The sequence below is a fragment of the Gobio gobio genome (assembly GCF_949357685.1).
Source record: "Gobio gobio genome assembly, chromosome: 15".
Classification (NCBI taxonomy): Eukaryota; Metazoa; Chordata; class Actinopteri; order Cypriniformes; family Gobionidae; genus Gobio; species Gobio gobio.
Window position 1 is genome coordinate 20407832 of NC_137108.1, and position 19669 is coordinate 20427500.

Genomic DNA, 19669 nt, shown 5'->3' on the forward strand with positions numbered 1-19669 from the left:
AGATGGCACAGAAAGTGGAAATTTGTCTGATCCTTGATGCGATCGCGGGCAGCAGCGCAAAGTTGATTCTGTGCTAATGTGTTCTAATGAACAAATGAAGACAAAAGTCTTCTTAATGATTTTCAGTTTTGTTCAAGGGTATTAAAGCAACAGTTTTTTCAATAACGGAAGAATATGTGTTTGAGAGAGTATGGTATTTGGGGTAAAAGGCGCCCCTGCTGTTAATAATAATAAACATGAGAATAATCAGTTGGCTCACTTTTCCACTTTTACATGACATTGTTAGATTCAGATGGTAAATATGATATATTAAGTGGGTGTCCACCTTAGAGATAATCACCATATTTATAATGAAACCATATTTAAAAATATGATATTAATCATATCATATAATAAAATATAATTTATTGTTACAACTGTAAACTTATTAACTTATTATGGGATCTCCTTCAATGCTTTCAGAATCTTGACTTTTTTAAATAAAAAAATTTAAATATATTTTTATATTTATTGAACAAAAAATATTATTTTATAGTGATTTTTTTGAACAAGTATTAACTTAGACATTATTCAAAACATTTTAGCTAAGATATGTGTATAATGTGTGGGGTTAAAGGCCTTCCTAACATTTAAAATAAAAAAATAAAAATAAACCACTTTTATGATTTATTTTCAAACAAAATCTGTTGCTCCATAAATGTCCAATACAAACATATTGTTTCTGCAATCATACACTATGGGAGTAGTGAAAACCACATTTTAGCCCCATTGTGCCCTATTATTGGATTGTATTTATGCTTCCTCCAGAAAGCAATATAAAAAGTCAAATCACCCTTTGTAAGAATTGTATATCAATTGATCTCATTTGGCCCCCCAAATATTTATTCCTAAAAAGTTTTAAAATAATTGTTATTGTTCTAACTGTTGAGGAACCAGAACCACGAGGAATCAAAACCGAATCTTTACAGTTAACATCCCTTGACCTAGTGGTTCACATTAGAAGAAGTATTTTGACGTCAACGCTTCTCTTCCCAACAATGTGTCGCAATGATGTCACGCTGTCTGGAACAGGGTTAAGTTGTGTTATCCAGAAGGCCATTTGGTCTAACCTGGTCATTCTTAATCTCTAAACCGCCTGCTACCAGTCGAGTCGGGAGGTGCGAGTGGGTTGACCTGAGGTTTCTTCGCAGAGAGCTCGGCTGGATGGTCGATCAAACTGTATCTTTTTAATGACGGTAGCGGGGAGGGCAAGCAGGGAAACATAAGATAAATGAGATATCACCGTGGCGAGCGCTCCAAGCCAGCAGGTGTTTCTGAGTCTATTTTTAGCTCCATTAGGGCAGCGAGCCCAATGCCTGTGACTCATTGTTGAAGCTCATTGGCTGACTCCACGAGTGCTGTAAGAACACAGGCTGCTCTTTGTAAAGAGCGCTCTCAAGTCAGAATTAATATTCCCCCCGTCATTCCAGGATGCTTAGGGTCATCTGTTCGCCTCACTACAGAGAGCCGCAACTGTCTCTTCAGACTCAGCTCTCTTCCAAGAAGTGCCGTCACGACTACAAACCAAGGTGAATTTTGCTAAACACCCAGAAGTTGGCATCAAACGCTTGCTTCGAGCTCAACTGGAGCTGACAGGCATAGCCGACGTGTATCGGTGTCGACAGAAAGAGCTTGTGTGTGTGTATGTTCCTGTCTTATATAAGGGATGATATAATATCCATGGGTGCTCTCGGGGAGGAGACACCACACAGCGCAGCTCAATATCTGCAGGAAGAGGAGTCATTATGATGTCGCCAGCGTTGCCATGGCAGCCAGTTTGGGTGGTGGATTGGGTGTGGGTTTTGTCATAGTCTAAGATTGCACCACTTGCTTTTATGTTGCTATTTATAATCAGCGGTTGCGCATGCAGACATTTTTGATGATGGTGAAGAACATTATGTTCAACCAATCAAGCATAGAAATGCTTCACCATTAATGTGTGAATTGCTGCGTGTGTCACAATAATTGCCTTGCTATGGCAACTCATTAGGGGAATATTCTAGTCTTAAGAAACACTGGTTCATGGATAGAAATCATGGTTTAAAGGCTCTGCCTCTGTTTGTGTGTGTGTATGTGAGCATTGAACAGGTGGTAGTGTGTTATGCCAATAACAAGCTTTCTGAGGATTAAAGTTACATAGCTAATGAATCTAGTCTCTTTCATCTAGTGTGTTTATTGAAATCCTATCCGTCTATCTGTCTGTCTGTCTGTCTGTCTATCTATCTGTCTATCTGTCATCATTCTATCATTCAATCATTAATTTGCTCCATCTGCCAATCTATCCTTCGTTCTTTATGTCTGTCTGCACTGTAAAAAATCTTAAATCATTATATTATGTTTCTCTTCAATAACACAGTAAATTAAGATTATTTGAATCAAATCAAAAAAAATATTTTTTACAGTATACAGTATACTTGTTGTTTCAATCTACACTATATTGGCAAAAGTATTGGGACACCCCTCCAAATCTTTGAATTAATGTGTTCTAGTCACTTCCATGGCCACAGGTGTATAAAATCAAGCACATAGGCATGCAGACGCTTCTACAAACATTTGTGAAAGAATGGGTCGCTCTCAGGAGCTCAGTGAATTCAAGCAAGGCACCGTGATCGGTTGACACCTGTGCAATAAGTCCATTCGTGAAATTTCCTCACTACTAAATATTCCACGGTCAACTGTTAGTGTTATTATATAACAAAGTGGAAGCAATTGGGATCAACAGCAACTCAGCCACGAAGTGGTAGGCCATGTAAAATCACAGAGCGGGGTCAGCGCATGCTGAGGCGCACAGTGCGTAGAAGTCGCCAACTGTCTGCAGAGTCAATAGCAGACCTCCAAACTTTGTGTGGCCTTCCAGATTAGCTCAAGAACAGTGTGTAGAGAGCTTCATGGAATGGGCTTCCATGGCCGAGCAGCTGCATCCAAGGCTTACATCACCAAGTGCAATGCAGTGGTGTAAAGCACGCCGCCACTGGACTCTAGAGCAGTGGAGATGTGTTCTCTGAGTGATGAATCGCGCTTCTCTGTCTGACAATCCGATGGACGAGTCTGGGTTTGGTGATTGCCAGGAGAACGGTACTTGCCTGACTGCATTGTGCCAAATGTAAAGTTTGGTGGAGGGGGGATTATGGTATGGGGTTGTTTTTCAGGGGTTGGGCTTGGCCCCTTAGTTCCAGTGAAATGAACTCTTAATGCTTCAGCATACCAAGACATTTCGGACAATTTCATGCTCCCCACTTTGTGACAACAGTTTGGGGATGACCCCTTCCTGTTCCAACATGACTGCGCACCAGTGCACAAAGCAAGATCCATGAAGACATGGATGAGCGAGTTTGGTGTGGAGGAACTTGACTGGCCTGCAAAGTCAAGTTCCTGGTCAAAAAGTCTCATAAACACACTCCTAAACCTTGTGGAATGCCTTCCCAGAAGAGTTGAAGCTGTTATAGCTGAAAAGGGTGGGCCAACTCCATATTAAACCCTACGGATTAAGAATGGGACGTCATTAAAGTTCATGTAAAGGCAAAACCTTTTTCAATACAGTGTATCACAAAACAAGATATTTTAAGAACATTAGTGTTTTATCTACATAATCAAAGACAGTGGACCATCAAAATTGACTTTTAGCATAGACAAAAAAAATCTAAATATCTTCTAATATGTTCTACAGAAGAAATTTAAATAAGCATTTTTGTCAGGCTTCTATGTTTCTACCTAAGTACCGGTACTTCTGAATGGGCTGAGGCTGGGATTTAGTGGGTTTGAAGTGAAAGTATTTCATGAACGTATACTATATGCGGAGAACATTCACTCAGTATCCCTATCTCATTTTTGACCGAAGTGGCTTTTAGAGGCTTTTGCATCTGAACTCTTCATATATATAAATATATTAGTTATGACAACATATGTTTTTACATTGCTTTTACTCATCAAAATAAGTTAAGCATTTTTCAACTTTTTTTATGTTATAGCTACAAGATCATTCAACCCATTTTTTAAAAGTCAGTTTAATGTCAATTAAGTTGAAATGACTTAAACATCCAAGTTGATTGTACTTTTTGTACAGTGTATAGAGTGATACAGGTTTGGAAGAACAAAAATTGCATTAAACCATGAACAAATCAATATTCCCAGACAGTTATTGATTCTGTGCAGTTTATCAGCCATTAACATTGCGTACTAAAACACATAATCCATCATGCTGACTAAGAGGAAAAACTTTTTGACTTAATCATGCTTCCAGACACTTGCTTACTCGGTTGAACTTAAAGCGAATTGTTTTCTGTGTGGGGCTTCCTGTTGTTACATCATTCCCAATTGTGTAACCACCACTTGAGTGAGTGCGCTCCCTCAATGTGAAACCTAAATTCACTAGACCATAAGTATATCTTGACTAGCTGCTCTGTGAATTTCTTTGTCTTTCTTCTCCACACCCATAGAGCATTCTGTACATATACACGCACACTTTTTAAGCCTCATCTCTTATTAATTGCTTTACCATTCAGAAGATTCACAGTCTCTTATGATGAACATCTTCTCTGTGTTTCAGGCTTGCTATTGATTTTCACTGTCTGTCGGATATATATAGTTCTTGGGGCCTTGGGGATGCCCTCTGCTTTTTGTACCCGGTGCATTACTTGTAATGAGGCACAGCTTGAAGACTACAGCCGCAATTTTCCATAATGGTGATGGTGTGATGATGGCTCTAAGGAGGGAGGATGGTGGGGGAATAAGAGGCAGGCACATAAACATCACAACTATGTGAACAACAAACTGTGGCACTGCATTCTCCATACAGAGAGGAGTCAGTAGAACACATTGGACCAGATCATGGCTAGTAATATTAATCTTTGGAATTGCACATGGAATGGCTGGGATTCTAGACACACTACTGCAAAAATAGAGTTGCTTTACTGTTTCTACTGTATCAGAGAAGCTCCATACTTTGATGACTTTGAGATGTAGTCGGTAGCTTAAGGTCAATTCACATCAAGCAGTAACATGTGATAACTACAATCATAAAGTTTAAAAAAATCACTGTACACCACAATTGTAAATATAAAGACACAGAGAAATTATATTGTTGGAATCACTTTCAGGGGATTTTTTTTTTCTCCAGCTGATGAACGTTAAAAACATTGAAAGCCAACTCGACATTATTTTTGTTTTGTTTTACTGAACATAACTATAAAAGATAACAGAGAAAAGGAAAAATCTTTTTATAAATCTACTTTAAAATACATGTACCAAGTTTTTAGAAATGTACTTCTTGATTTCATGTTGTTTTCACAATTTTCTTTTTCATTTATAAATTATAATGTCTCTATAAATATCCTGTGTTGTATCTATCGAGTAAAAAGTAGTAACATATTTTACTCATATCTGAGTGTACACATTTTGATCCCTATTTTCACATTTTATATTCATAACTTTACTAATAATATACACTCAAAAAATGTAAGCCTTTCTTAAGAATCACTTATTTCAATTACAGTAAAATTCCATCAAATTGAATTAAATAATCAGATTTGAATCCATATTTTAATTGAATAATTGATCAACGATTATTCAATTTAAATGATGTAAAGATTATTAAACTCAATTTGATGGAATTTTACTATTAATTAAAATGCATAAATCTTAAATTAAATAATTTTGGAGCGTATTTTTTTTAGTTATATTCTTCAAGGTAAAAAGTATGTATTTATTTATTACAAATATTTCATTTTGGGAGAGTTGCACCTCATGCCATTTTACATTTTTCCCAAATTTTCTGATATTTTGAAAGAGCTATTGGCCCCGACACACAGTCGTGATGATTTGCAGGGGTCTTTATAATTTAATACCATGTTTTATGTTTGTATTTTTCAATGCACTACATTACTTTTGTGGTTGTACCACATGACTTTGATTTGATGTACAAAAGTCTTTCAAATATTATGTTTTTTAAGGCCACAGATATTTGATAAAAACTAAAGAATGTCATCCATGTTTACCTGATCGTTAAAATCTCTCTGAATGATTAATAATAATAATAAACCTTCAAAACATAGCAACTAAATCCTTGTATTTTCACCCCTTTATTTCCTCAGTGGACATTAAGCCAGAGGTTCCATTGGCTCTTGATCCGGGCTCCCCATTGGACTTGCGTACAGACGTCAGGATGCAGGCTTCAGACCCCATTGTGTGGGAAAGACAACTGCAACAAGAGCTGCTCCTCATTCAGAAGCAGCAGCAGATTCAGAAACAGTTACTCATCAGTGAGTTCCAGAAACAGCACGAGAACCTGGTTCGCCAGCACCAGGCCCAGATACAGGAGCATTTGAAGGTAACAACACAACCCTGTTGACATATTGAGTTGATGCAACACAAAAAAAGCGAGAAGTGCAATGCAACCATGGAGTCTAGCTAGATAAATAAATGTGTAAGAAACATCTACCTCTCAGTTGCAGCAGGAACTACATGTCATGAAGCAACAACAGGAGCAGCTGGAGAAAGAGAGGAAGCTAGAGATACAGAGTCAGGAGAGAGAACTGGAGAGACATCGGCGTGAACAACAAGTCTTGGTCCTCCGCAACCGAGAGCGGAGCAGAGAGAGTAAGAGCTCATCATCACGATCACCCACACAACACTCAAACACTCCACAACCTGTCTGTATCTAATGACATCAAAATGTCATCAGACAAATGACACATTTATATGACGTCTGGGTCTTTTACATGTTCAAGGTGTTGAACAACACAGGATGAAAATGACAAAAAACAACTACAGCAGCAACAAAACAACTAGATCTAGTTGGCTAGATCTGAGCTGGCAAACTGTAATAAGTGTACTGTATGTCAGTTTAGATAGAATAGTTATTTTGTTTTAAAAAATGGAAATAAAAAAATAAATATTCAGTATAATAGAGGGTAAAAGTTCTAGAAAAAAAACAACATAAAAATGACAAAAGGAAAGATAAAGTTGGATAAAATGTGGGTAAATGTGACCAATGCGGTCCAAAATAATGTAGAAACAACATAAAGACAGTATATTTTAAATATTGGATCTAACAGATAGGAAATAAACGGAAATTGAATAAAGTTATCAAACACTTCACAGTCTTCACTGCATATATTATAAATTAAATATAGATTAATCCTTATTAAAGCTACAGGGCAGTGAGGGATTTTCTCCTTGTCTTTTGTTCTTTGATTTAAATGAATGACAGCAGCAGGTTTATTAGGCTGCTGTCACTTTAAGAACTGAAGCACATCGCGGATCCGGATCTGACACGCATCCGATGTTCTCGCAACTCTTCGCGTTCATTTAACACTTTTACATTTTTATTAGGGCTGTCAAAATTAGCGCATTAATGCATGCGATCATTTTTTTCAGTTGTAATATATACAATTATGGAGGGGTAAATGTATCATTACTTACTTCATTACAGATTAATTACAATTATTTGGGGGACGTGCTTAATTGTAATTTCATAATGCAAAAAAAAAAAAACCTGAACCATTAGATGGTTATTTCAATAGACTTAATTTTCTATTGTCTCCCCTTTCAAAAATAATTTTTAATGGGAAATATGACTGAACATGGATGTTCTTGACAGGTTTTATAAGATTTACCAATAAACAGATCAATTCGCCTACTAGGCCTACTTCATTTTTGCACACGAGTTTCGAAATTACAGCCTTGAAGGGTGCTTCACTCCTGCTGTCCAGAAGAGGGAGATATTCCTTCATTTGTTTAAAGGTGCTCAAAAAATATTTAGCCAATAGGCATCTGAACTGGAGCTTTAGAGAAGAGCGTGTGGGTGAATGTGTAGGAGAGATGCTATTGTTTGAGTTGAGGCTGATCCTGCTGCGTCTGGGAGTGGCAGTAATACAATCATTTCTCTGACCTTGAAATGAAGCCAAACTCTGCAAACATTCTTTCTGTTTACATGCAGTGACTAACCAGAGAGCTGAGCTCAGTCAGGAATGCCTCAGTTTTATTGTATGCATTTTAAGTCTTAATATAATTTGATTAAACCCCAAGATGTTCACGACTTCTTTGTGTGCGTCTCCTGGTCTGACAGGTGCAGCGGCCAGCACTGAGGTCAAGCAGAAACTCCAAGAGTTTCTGTTGAGTAAATCCACCAAAGACGGTATGTCAAATGGGATCCCTCAGAAAATCACACAGAGCTCCAAACTGTGGTACACGTAAGTAACGAATACACAAACCTCAAACCATTTTCATTTGCTGTTTGAAATGAGCTGAAATGTCTTATTTCAGACTTTTCATTTTAAAGCCACAATATGTAATTTTTCGCCGCTAGAGGTCCCTTATTCAAAATAAAGGTGTATATTGATGACGCCTCGATTTCAAAGAGCTTTTATAATGCCACAAACGCCCGCTTCCGCTTTTTCCGGTCATGTGTATGTGGCGTAACGCAGCGCTGTTTTATCATATTAGATATATTTGAGTGTGTTGAAAGTTGTTATAATGCTACTCTGCGTTCGCTCGGAAGTTACTATGAGACACTTGTTGCACACTGCAGTAAGCTTGATCGATATTAGGCATGGTAAAACATGGTACTCGTGATAAATCAAGAAAATGAGATTTGTGTTGAGCTATATAAAAATAATTTGTTTTCTGTCGATGAATGTATCCACACAGTTGCTCACCTGTCTAATAAAACACATAATATATTCAAGCGTCTTTGGTGTTTCCATGGTTTCTACAAAATAAAACTGGAAATCGAAGGTAACGCGGGTATGATGTCATTGATAGCCGATGCACGGATACGGTCCGTGTCCTGGTTAAAATTGATTATTTCTCAGGATTTAAACATTGTTTACTTGGAGACTTGGAGTGCACAAGTAAACAAAATATATAACATTGTTCTAGTGGTTTTTGGATATTTGAATCCAAAATATATTACATATTGTGCCTTTAAATGGATCTAGCGCAGAAATAGCACAAACATTTAAATACTATGATTAGGTGCACATATTCATTAGCCAGTTGATTATTAGCATGCATATTACTTACATATTGGCTGATTATTAGTACTAATATCTAAACATAACCGCTACAACAATTTCCTTATTACTATCAATAAGCAGTAATTGAGCTTATTGAGGGAAAATCCCAAACTTTTTAAGTGGAGTGTTTTAAAATATTACATAATTAAAGTTAAATGTACTCAAGGCCCGTTTACACCAAGGACGATAACTATAAAGATAATGATAAAGATATAGTTCTAAAAGTCGTTCTCAGTATTAAAGAATAGCAGAGGTCACATCACAGCTATAACGATAATGGCATAGAGAAACGATATCATTGGAATCACTTTCAGAACAATTTTATCCAGCTGATGAACGGCAGACAAGCACGCGCTTAGAATCAACAGAATGATATTGTCCGCTGGTGTGGATGCTAATATAGTTATCTTTATAGTTAACGTTCTTGGTGTGAACGGACTTTAGAGTTTATAAAACAAATAAAGCAAGACTGGAAGCACTTTTCAGACTTTTCAGAGTAATACAATTTAGGAGATTTTAGCTAATAATCAGCACAGAAGGGCTGTCAGCTGTATTTATGACTGTGAGGTAAGTTCAGGAGTTCAGTTTGCATCTCCTTTCTGTTCAGGGCCTCCCATCACACCTCTCTGGAGCAAAGTTCACCTCCTTTGGGAGGCGCGTCCTCCTCCTGCAAGATCTCCCTGCCCTCCCCACAGGATTGCCGGGACGACTTTCCTCTGAGGAAGACAGGTAGGCTTCTAAAAGTTGGCCTCTCAAAATCCATTTTTTTTAAATGAGCTGTCCTGTCTCAAAAAGGAGTCACTCACAATCTGTTCCCACTGATGTTGCCATAATGTGCGGTGCACATAGTACAATATTTAATTTGTGGTTTTGCTCACAAGTCATTGGTTTTTGGATGAGAGGAGGGGTTCTGATTAGAGTCCTTTTCCCAGAATTATAGGATCCCTTGAGAGAGATCATGCCTGTATTTGCATTATTTCAGGGATAGTTTAAGTGCAGTAAATGAAGAGTAGATTTCCACAGTAGGATTCCTTTTCCTCTGAGCATGCGACTGAACCACAAATTTCCTAAAACGCTAAAAGGTATATACTTTTCAGCTATATAAGAGGCTTTAATTATTTAGAAAATCCTTGACTTTTCGCAGAAAACACCACAGGTTTGTTGACTCAGTGTTGGAGGGAGTCTCGTAGGAAGTCAGTATTAGTGTGAGTTATGACTCCCACTTGGCCGGCTGGCCAGTCATGAGTTCTTGCAAAGGGCGAACCGTTCATAACTGTGCTGTTAAGTCACGGAAATGACATTACATTCCTTCCCCTTTGTGTCCCTTTGAATTATGATGGTAAACAATTATACCTGCTTAAATGCTTCACCATATGGGTTGGCATGTTGTGTATTTACATAATTTAGGGATCAGGCAACGGAGGTTTAATCCCAAATTATGCAGACTGTGTGTGCCAAATGTAAACTAATCTAAGCTAATTATGTAGGTTGTTCTGTTCAAATAAGCACTTTATAGACACATGAAAGAGACATGTTTATTGTCTTAGCTTTTGAACAGTAACCTCCCAGTTTCAGCATCAATTTCTGCTTCGCTCCACTGAAACCAGCCAATATCCTGAGAACTAAGAGGAGCGGAAGGTTCTGGAATCCAAACAGCCTGCCGAGAAAGCAGTACCAACAAAGGAAAAAAAAAAGGGCCTGAGCTGTTGCTGTTAGGGAAACGTACAAATACGAACTGCTTTGGTCCCTATTACATATACTTTTAAGATCAATAACATATGGTGTGACCATGATAAAGGAAAGGAAAACTCTTGTTTAAAACACATGGCAAATGTTTGGATTTGGACGGTTTTGAAAAACACAGAAGTGACTTAAACTGCAGTTCATCGACTGGCCGCTAGAGACAGGCTCCAAAAGGAGCCCTCATGTTAAAATGCCAAACTTTACAGCAGAAAAAAATATGTTTACAGCCTGGTACAAAAAAGTGGTTTTGGTCTATATAGCTAACTTTGCCCTTCATGACAACTGTCGGGGGGGGGGGGGGGGGGGGGTAAACTCATCCGTTTAAATTATATTAAGCCTTAAAATTCTGCATAATTAAGGGCGTGGCCACTTGAGTGACAGGTGGATTGCCACTATGGTCAAGCTAGGCGGACGTGGTTTCAGCAACCAGGCACTTTAGCTCCACCCACTTCCCGCCTCTTTGCCCATTTTCAATTATCCGGGATTGACGTGCGGTGACGTGCTGCCAAGATGGCAACAACCGACTTTAGACTTCAAAAATGCTCTTCAGAAACCTACGGGTGACGTCACGGACACTACGTCCATATTTTTTTTTACATATTTTTAGTTACTGTGGTGTAACCATCAGGTAATATTCTTGTATTCTTGTGTGCATATCTTAAAAAAAAAAAAAAAATTAAGTATATATTTTCAATGTTAAAATGTTTAATGTTTTTTACTAATTCATAAATATAATTATGCTTTTGGGGAGTCACACCAGACAATATTTTAGGGCTGCATGATGGATCAGCCGATATATGTTCATTTTGATTGTGATTGTTATTGGCCCAATAAGAAAATCTGGCCGGTATATTAATGCTGATAAATAATGGATTATTTCCTTCATCTAAGACACTTCAGATGCCCACTGTTCACAATGACAGTTTTGAATTGTTCGAAATATGATTGAAATCACTTCAAAATAGGAAAAAAATAATAGATTACATAAAATTATAATGAGAAAATCAATATAATTGTGTGCTCGGGACATGGCTTTTAATGGTGAGACTTTGTTTTTGTAATCAGGCCCTCAAAAATGATAGAAAATTTGGACCAATATATCGGTTATCCGTATAAACATATAAATAATTATCGGTTATCAGTTTCAGCCAAAATGTTCATTTTGTTGCATCCCTACAATACGCCAAATATCTGATATTTTAAAATAATTATTGACTTTGACAGACACTCTATGGTATAATTTCCTGTTTTATGTTTTTGTGTGTGTTTCAGCGTGTTGATTGCATTAGATTTAGCAGACAATTTAAAAAAAAAAAAAATGAATACCTAGAGCACATTTTTGTCCTATGAAATAATAATAAAAAATTACTACATTTTTCTTAATTCATTCTTATATAACTTATCGAAGTGACAAAAATTCGGAATAAACCGAATTAACGATAATTGTAAATCAATATGCTACAGAAAGCCAAATAAGTGTTAGGAATTACCCATCCTTTATGTGTGTTAATCTTATCCATTGCCTAAACCTTTTAAAACCTATTTCCTGCTAGTTGGATTCCGAACTCTATATGTGGTCACAAGTGTAAGGTCCCCTCCCCCTCTTCCTGTCTGTCTCAATTAGAATCCCCTCAATGTAGACACACAACAAGAGCCACACAAAGATGCTAGTTGTTCTACTTCTTGGATTTTATGGGCGATGCTTGACTGGCATATGTCAAGGGTTTTGGTTAGCGCCGTGGAAAGAATTAACCAAAACAACAACAAATTTAGTGAGTGCTACAAGAACTGACACTTTTTCAAGAGGTAGGCTAATCCTTAATTTCCCTGGGGTCCTCAATGCTGGATCATCTACAAAACTCAATGTGGCTTAGGTTTGATCTCACTGTTGTGAAAAAGCCTTGATTGAACTTGTCAAAGACAAACAAGCCGTTTATCTCCAAAGGATCACATGATTAGCTTGTTTACTTGCCACCTATCTTCTTTGTGCCAAGTTCTGGATGAGAAAAGATCTGTGTGGGGGCATGTGACGCTGCTGCGGGCAGGAATAGCCCAGCTTATTGAAGATGGGGGGAAAAAAAACTCCTTCTTAGTTTTGACCCACATACCAAACATGTATAGCAGGTGCAGCTGAGATGAGAGGGATTTGACTTTGTGTGTCTTAAATGGTGGATATTTTGGGCCGTCAGACCAGGCCTGCTTTATTATGTCACGCCATTATTCCCCTCTGGAGATGGAGGGATATAGTAGGGGGGAAAAAACAAGAAAAATGCAACAAGATACAATGATGAAGTAATATGGTTTGCAAGGGCAGTGTTGTTGCATCACATATCTCTCATCTCCCCAGGTAAACAGGTGTTTGTATTTTTACTAATGAGAGAAAAAAGTATCAGAGAGGCCGTAGACTGAATAAGGTGTGTGCAGAGATGGGTTACCTTTAGGACTCTGGTCTTCTTTTAAGGAAATGCAATGAAGCAATCAAATATTAAATATCTTTATACGCCCATCTGCCACTTTATTAGATACAACTGCTAGTTAACACAAATATCTAATCAACCAATCACATAGCAGCAACTCAATGCATTTAGGCATGTAGACATGGTCAAGACGATCTGCTGAAGTTCAAACTGAGCATCAGAATGGGGAGAAAAGTGATTTAAGTGACTTTGAACATGGCGTGGTTGTAGGTGCCAGATGGGCTTGAGTATTTCAGATACTGCTGATCTACTGGGATTCTTTTTTTGTGAATATCAGCTGATATATATTTTTTAAATCACAGATATCATCTGATAACCAATATACACCTAAAAAAATGAACTTTCACTATTGTTAGTTGCACTCAAATCATCCTTGTTCACATTACTTAAAAAACTCATGTAACTAAATTAACTTAAATTTACTGAGTTGTTTCTACTAAAAATGAGTATTGTCAGCTTTACTTAATAAGTGTTTGTTCGGAGTGAAACGAACAAACTGGGCTGTCGATCTGTAGTTCCCAGCATGCTTTGCAAGGGACTGCATTAGGAGAGTAAATTTGGGGATTAAAGTGTTTATGTTTTTCAGTAAAGGGAAAGATGCTTGTTAGTTTATGTTAGTGTTTAATGTTCAGTTATGTTGGACATTTAGAGGAGTTTCTGTAAATTTGTGGTTACCATTATGCAGAAGAGTGGTGCCTGTGTTTAAGCTGTGGGCACTTACACACATTTATTGGATGGACTTCCTGCCCTCAATTAAGTTATTTTTGCATTTTGTTTCTAAAAATATGCTTGTTGTTATTTAATAGTTTTCCACTTACACTTGTAGAGCAAGTCGTTCATTTAATAAGGTATATTAAATCGATAAATGTGTTCACCTAACATAATAAACTTTTATAAATTTAACAAAACATCATTAAGTAAACTGCACATTTAAATATTATGTAACAGTGACAAATTCAAATGGTTTGTATTTACTTAAAGAAATTTTGTCAGCTTTACTTGACTTTCTTTTGTTCATATAACGAAATTGTTATTTGTAAAAATTACTCAATATAGTTGCGTGAAACCACTTGATGCTGCTTTTTTGAGTAAACTCAACGAGTCATTTTTTGTGTATCCCTCATAAAAATGTGTGAAATTAGTGTGAATTGTGAAAATCAGTCATAAAACTGTGTTTTGCATGTTTCTGACATATAGTACAGTAAACACAGCCAGGGGCGCCGCTAGCAATTTTTGTCCCTATGAAATTTTTGCTAAACAAGCCAACCTAGCAATCCAATATCTTTGTCTGCAATTTAATGATATACTATAACTGTGTAAAATGATACAATGATACTTTTTGGTAGATTATACATTTAGAATTTCTATTACATTACTACTAGTACTGTTCCTGCTAAAACCGATCTTTGGGGCCCCAAAAAGTGCATGGGCCCTTAGAAACGTCCTAACTCCAACCCCCACCCCATCCCCTTAGCAGCGTCCATGCACACAGCATCATATATACATATATGAGTTGATTTCCATTTCTTGATAAAACTGCACCTTGCAATAAAATAATTATTCAATCTGTCACCATAAGACGTTCTGGAGTTCAGTTCAGACATTCAACTGATGTGTACAAGATTGCAAGTGTTTTGCTCACACTTTACTTAAAGCCCTTATGTATAATGCATTATTAAGGTATTCATAATGTGCATTATAGCTTTTCATAAATAATTGTAACCAAAGTTAAAATGCATTATAATATTTGCACATTTTGAAATTGGTTGTTCGTCATGTGTTTTAATGCACTATACTTTCTAAAGGTGTGTTCAAAGATAAGTATGATAATGTATTATAACTGTGGTTACAGTTATTCACGAGACCACACAATGCATTAGAAGGTCCATTACAAGGCATAATTAATGCATTAAAATTACTTTTATAATGCATTATACATAAATGCTTAAGTAAAGTGTAACCAATATTCTTTAGTTGACCGTTTGAGTTGTTTCTCTCACAAGTGTTTTTTCAGTATCAATAAGATACTATAGTAGTTTTTGTTAATATTTTGAATCACTTTAGTTTTAATGTCTGTATATTATTTATTTTTTAAGTATTAGTTTTAGTTTATTTAGTTTAGTTATTTTAACTTTTACCACTTTTTTTCATGGTTTAGTTTTAGTTAACTCACTTACATCTCTGAATATTGATTTTAACTATGTACCATAACTAACAACAAGTAACTTAGTTTTATTATTTTTTTGGCCATTTTTACTCACATTGGCTCTTGGTGAGTGTTAATTATTGACCCTGGTTTTCTTAGTAGAGATTATCTTTTTTGTCACTTTACACACATACACTCTTCACACTTGTCAGACACATGCTAAGCCACACAACTTTGAAGGGAACTTCATCTTCGAGTTGAGACAACACAATAAATAGTACTCAGCAGTGTGTACCCTCCAGCGCTGCTTTCAAATGTAATAATATGATTGATTTATGGGCCTGTTAAGTCATTGCCTCATACATATTCTTGTTTGGCTTGGCCTCTGGTTCTAGGCTGTATGTCAGCGTGGGGAAAAATCAAGCAGGTGTCGGGCCTGTCACTCCTACAGAGTGATGACCACTGTTTTTTAGCGAAGCTGTGGAGTAGAGTGATGTGTTCTCCCATGGCATCACGATCACAGCCTCCTACTAAACCCGCCAACCATCGCTCTTCCACCTCCACAGCAATAGGGTAGCGTTCCCGTGGTGACAGGCTGTAGCGCAGAGTAAAAATAGAAGGCAATCAGGACAGTGTGGGGTGCAAGGCGGATTGGAGAGGGCTCCCTGCAGTTCGCTCTCAGCCCACTCCGCTAGCGGGATTTACATCCCATTAGCGCACTGCTGGATGGGAGCAGACAGTCCTGCCTCTGCTTCTGAAGAGGCCTGAAATAGCAGCCCAGCCTGCGGTCCAGTTCTTTCCCGTGAGATTACTACTTACAGCTGTGTCTTCCCATGACTCCCACTTACTCATACAAAGTCATCCTGTATGGCCATTTCCATTTGGTCAACTGTCTTTCTAGGATGGCAACAATACTTCTCTAAAATAAATCATGATCATAAGATCTTAACTGGAGGGCCGGACGACATAGTGGCGAACAAACTATACTCTGTAAACCCGAATAAGTTAGGCTAACTTAAATAAATGTAGGTACTCAGTTACATAAATTTTTTTGGGTTATGATGTTCCCAATTTTAAGTAAATTTGTGAGACCCATGCATGTTAATCGCTCCGAACTTGAAGTACTAAGTCAGCTAACTTTTTGCTACATTTTGATAGCAATTAACATAAACGATTTGGTTAATTAGCTTTTTTATTTTGAGTTCTTGCAAATCAAACAAGTTATTTACTTCACTGTAAACCCTAATAGCTGTCAGAACTCAAAAAATGTCGAATAAGATTTTTTGAAATTAAGAAATATTTTGCTAGCTATAGCAAACTTATTCAGAAAATGCCAATTTGCTAACATGTCAACAATATCATGGATGGTATAGCACTTACTGAATGAGTACAGTAACTTAATCCAAGCAGCAGGCTTGTCACCATGATGGTAAACTCTCCAAAAATCCACATTAAGAAAATCTTCTAAATTAGCATAACACAATATGAATCACTACTAAATCTCCCTTACCATAAATATTGCACAAAAAACATTATATAACGCTTAATTTTAGCATTTACTCTCCCTTTAGAGTGCCACGGGCAAAGCATGCTTGGGGAGAAAAATTCCAGCCCAGTTTCAGTTAAACTTAAGTTAGTCTAAATTAAAGGAAATGAGAGAAAACTCAAAACAATGAAACTGTTCAGTTTACTTGAAATATGTCAGTGTTGTGAACTCGAAAGTAAAAGATAGTTCTAAATACTCATAACAGTTAATTTAACTGAACTAACTGAAGTTTGTGTACTCAAACCAATTAAGTATTTTGAGCGTTTTACAGTATAATGCAAAAGTTGTTTATCATGCAAAACTGTGATTGTTTATACATATGGGTTGACTTCTGATAAACATAACTTGCTCACTAGGTGGTGGTGTTACTACTGCACAATGGGGAAATGATGGGGAAAAAAATAAAACAGCACTCATAATAATGAGACCAGATTTTGGTATTTTTGGCTGCTAGTTGTGATGTGGGTGTTTCCCAAAGGGAGGCACTGAATGTGGGTGGCTGACTTACTCACTCACTTCCCATCAGGGAGTTGTTTAGAAACACTTGCCTGTACATTACAGTCATGCAAAACAGACACTTCTCCATAATTCAACAGTATTTAAATGATGGCAAAATACTCTGCAGGGTGTCATAATGTTGTAGAATTTTTTTTTTATTGTAGTCCTTGTCTGTTTTTTATACGTTTTGCATTTGCATAGAAGGCATGTTACTTTCACTCACCAAAAGATCTGCCAAATTTGTCTGTTAATTTAATTACTACTGTACAGAGACTCACTATAAATAAACTCAATTAAAAATAGCTGCATGTAAAATGGACTTAATAAAAGATATCTGAGCTGAAGTTGCTGTGAGCATTTATAGCCTAACATTTTAATATTATTAAAATCCTGAAAATTAATGTAATACCGTAATAAGAAGAATTAATTTGCATTAATACATTTATTTGATTAAAATATAGTGAAACAGTCATATTGTTAGTATTGATTCGATTTGTTATTATCAATATTTTTGTGGAAACCATGTTACATTTATTTCAGGATTCTCTGATGAATACAACTTGAAAAAAATAACAGCATTTACTTGAAATAGAAATGTTTTGTAACATTAAACATGTCTTTACTGTCACTTTTCATCAGTTCAATATGTCCTTGATGAATAAAAGCATTAATTTATTTAATACAAAAAATCTTACTGAGCCCAAACTAATATTATATATCACTATTTTACTACACCCACAAAAATTAAGCCTTTTTTTCAAGATTTACACATTTCAATTAATAGTAAAATTCCATCAAATTGAATTGAATAATCCTTACATATTATGAATTAAGATGACTAAATAATTTTTAGTACTCTATTTAGTACTCTAAATAATTTTAAATGAGTAAAAAAAGTTATAATACAAAAATAATTTAATAAAACATTTAATACGAATCACAAACCTATTAAATGGTCCATTCCATTGTTCTATTAAGATTTATACAAAATGTTTTATTAAGTTGTTTTACTCATTTAAAATTCTTAATTCATAATATGTAAGGATTATTCAATTCAATTTGATGGAATTTTACTATTAATTGAAATGCATAAATCTGGAAAAAGGCTTAATTGTTTTTGAGTGTATGTTCAAACATTACATCATGCCAAAAATCCTTTCTTATTTTTCAGAATTTTTTTTATTTTTTATGGTCAGTTTATGTCAAACCTTTGTGCTTCTCAGCCTAATTTTCTCCAGATGATGAGGGAACTCTGATCTTTGAAAACAGATGGTAAATGCCCACAGATCTGATCACAGACCGATAGCATCACAGTACAGGAACGCTACTACGCAATACTGTGAATCCCCTCTCCTGCTTACTAACAGGCATAGCTACAAACACATCAAAACATTTCCGTAACAACACTTGGCTAAAAAAAAAGCTTAGATTAAAGATTTTAGATTCAGAATGTTTGATTTAAATGTGTCCCTATGTTTTCTCTTCAGTCTCAGAGCCCAATCTAAAGGTGCGGTCCAGGTTAAAGCAGAAGGTTGCAGAGAGGAGGAGCAGCCCGCTCCTCAGGAGGAAGGAGGGGAGCATCATGACACCCTTCAAAAAGAGAGCCCTGGAGCTTCTGGGTAGGAATGCCATCCCATAATGCATCTCACATCAGACAATATGTGCTTCTCTCTTTACTTTCACATTCAGATCAGGAATATGGTTCGGTTTTGTGTGATTCAATTGTAGATCCGAATGTATCAAAAACGAAAGAGATGATTATTCATTTTTGTAAAAGAACACTGGCGCTTTAACCTGTGGTCATTAATAATGCACAAGTGGATGTAGTAGAGGAATATAACTACGAAGGAACCATTTTTGATAACAAGTTGAAGTTTCACCAAAACTTAGCCTAAACGAATTGCCCCAAGGGGATAAATAAAGCTCTAAACAATAAACAATGATAAACTATATACCCGGGGCATAAACAATAAGACATCCTACTGGTTGGCAGTCCACTGGCAGTTTCTCTCCATCCACTGTCTGTGAAGCTCAGTGTGCTGATCTTATTATGTAACAGCCGCTCTGGCAGGTGTAATCCAGAGTGCCATCCAATGTGGTTTTGAGCCTTGGCCCGGTTGAAGGATTTTTCCATGGTATTTCAGTCGCTTATGTATATTTATAATGTATCAGTGGCAGCAGTTGATGGTTGGGTTTGGAAAAACAC

At 36.5% G+C, this 19669-nt stretch overlaps 1 protein-coding gene across 2 annotated transcripts in view; it reads left to right on the top strand.

Moving 5' to 3' along the window:
- The window catches only part of hdac9b (histone deacetylase 9b), a 98568-nt gene that overhangs the window by 67006 nt on the left and 11893 nt on the right, over positions 1-19669 (top strand). For both annotated transcript variants that reach the window (XM_079837488.1, XM_079837489.1), the window contains 5 exons: positions 6129-6364; positions 6483-6633; positions 8105-8228; positions 9661-9782; positions 18951-19082. In XM_079837488.1, coding sequence (XP_079693614.1) covers positions 6129-6364; positions 6483-6633; positions 8105-8228; positions 9661-9782; positions 18951-19082 — 765 coding nt within the window. The remainder of the gene's footprint in view (positions 1-6128; positions 6365-6482; positions 6634-8104; positions 8229-9660; positions 9783-18950; positions 19083-19669) is intronic.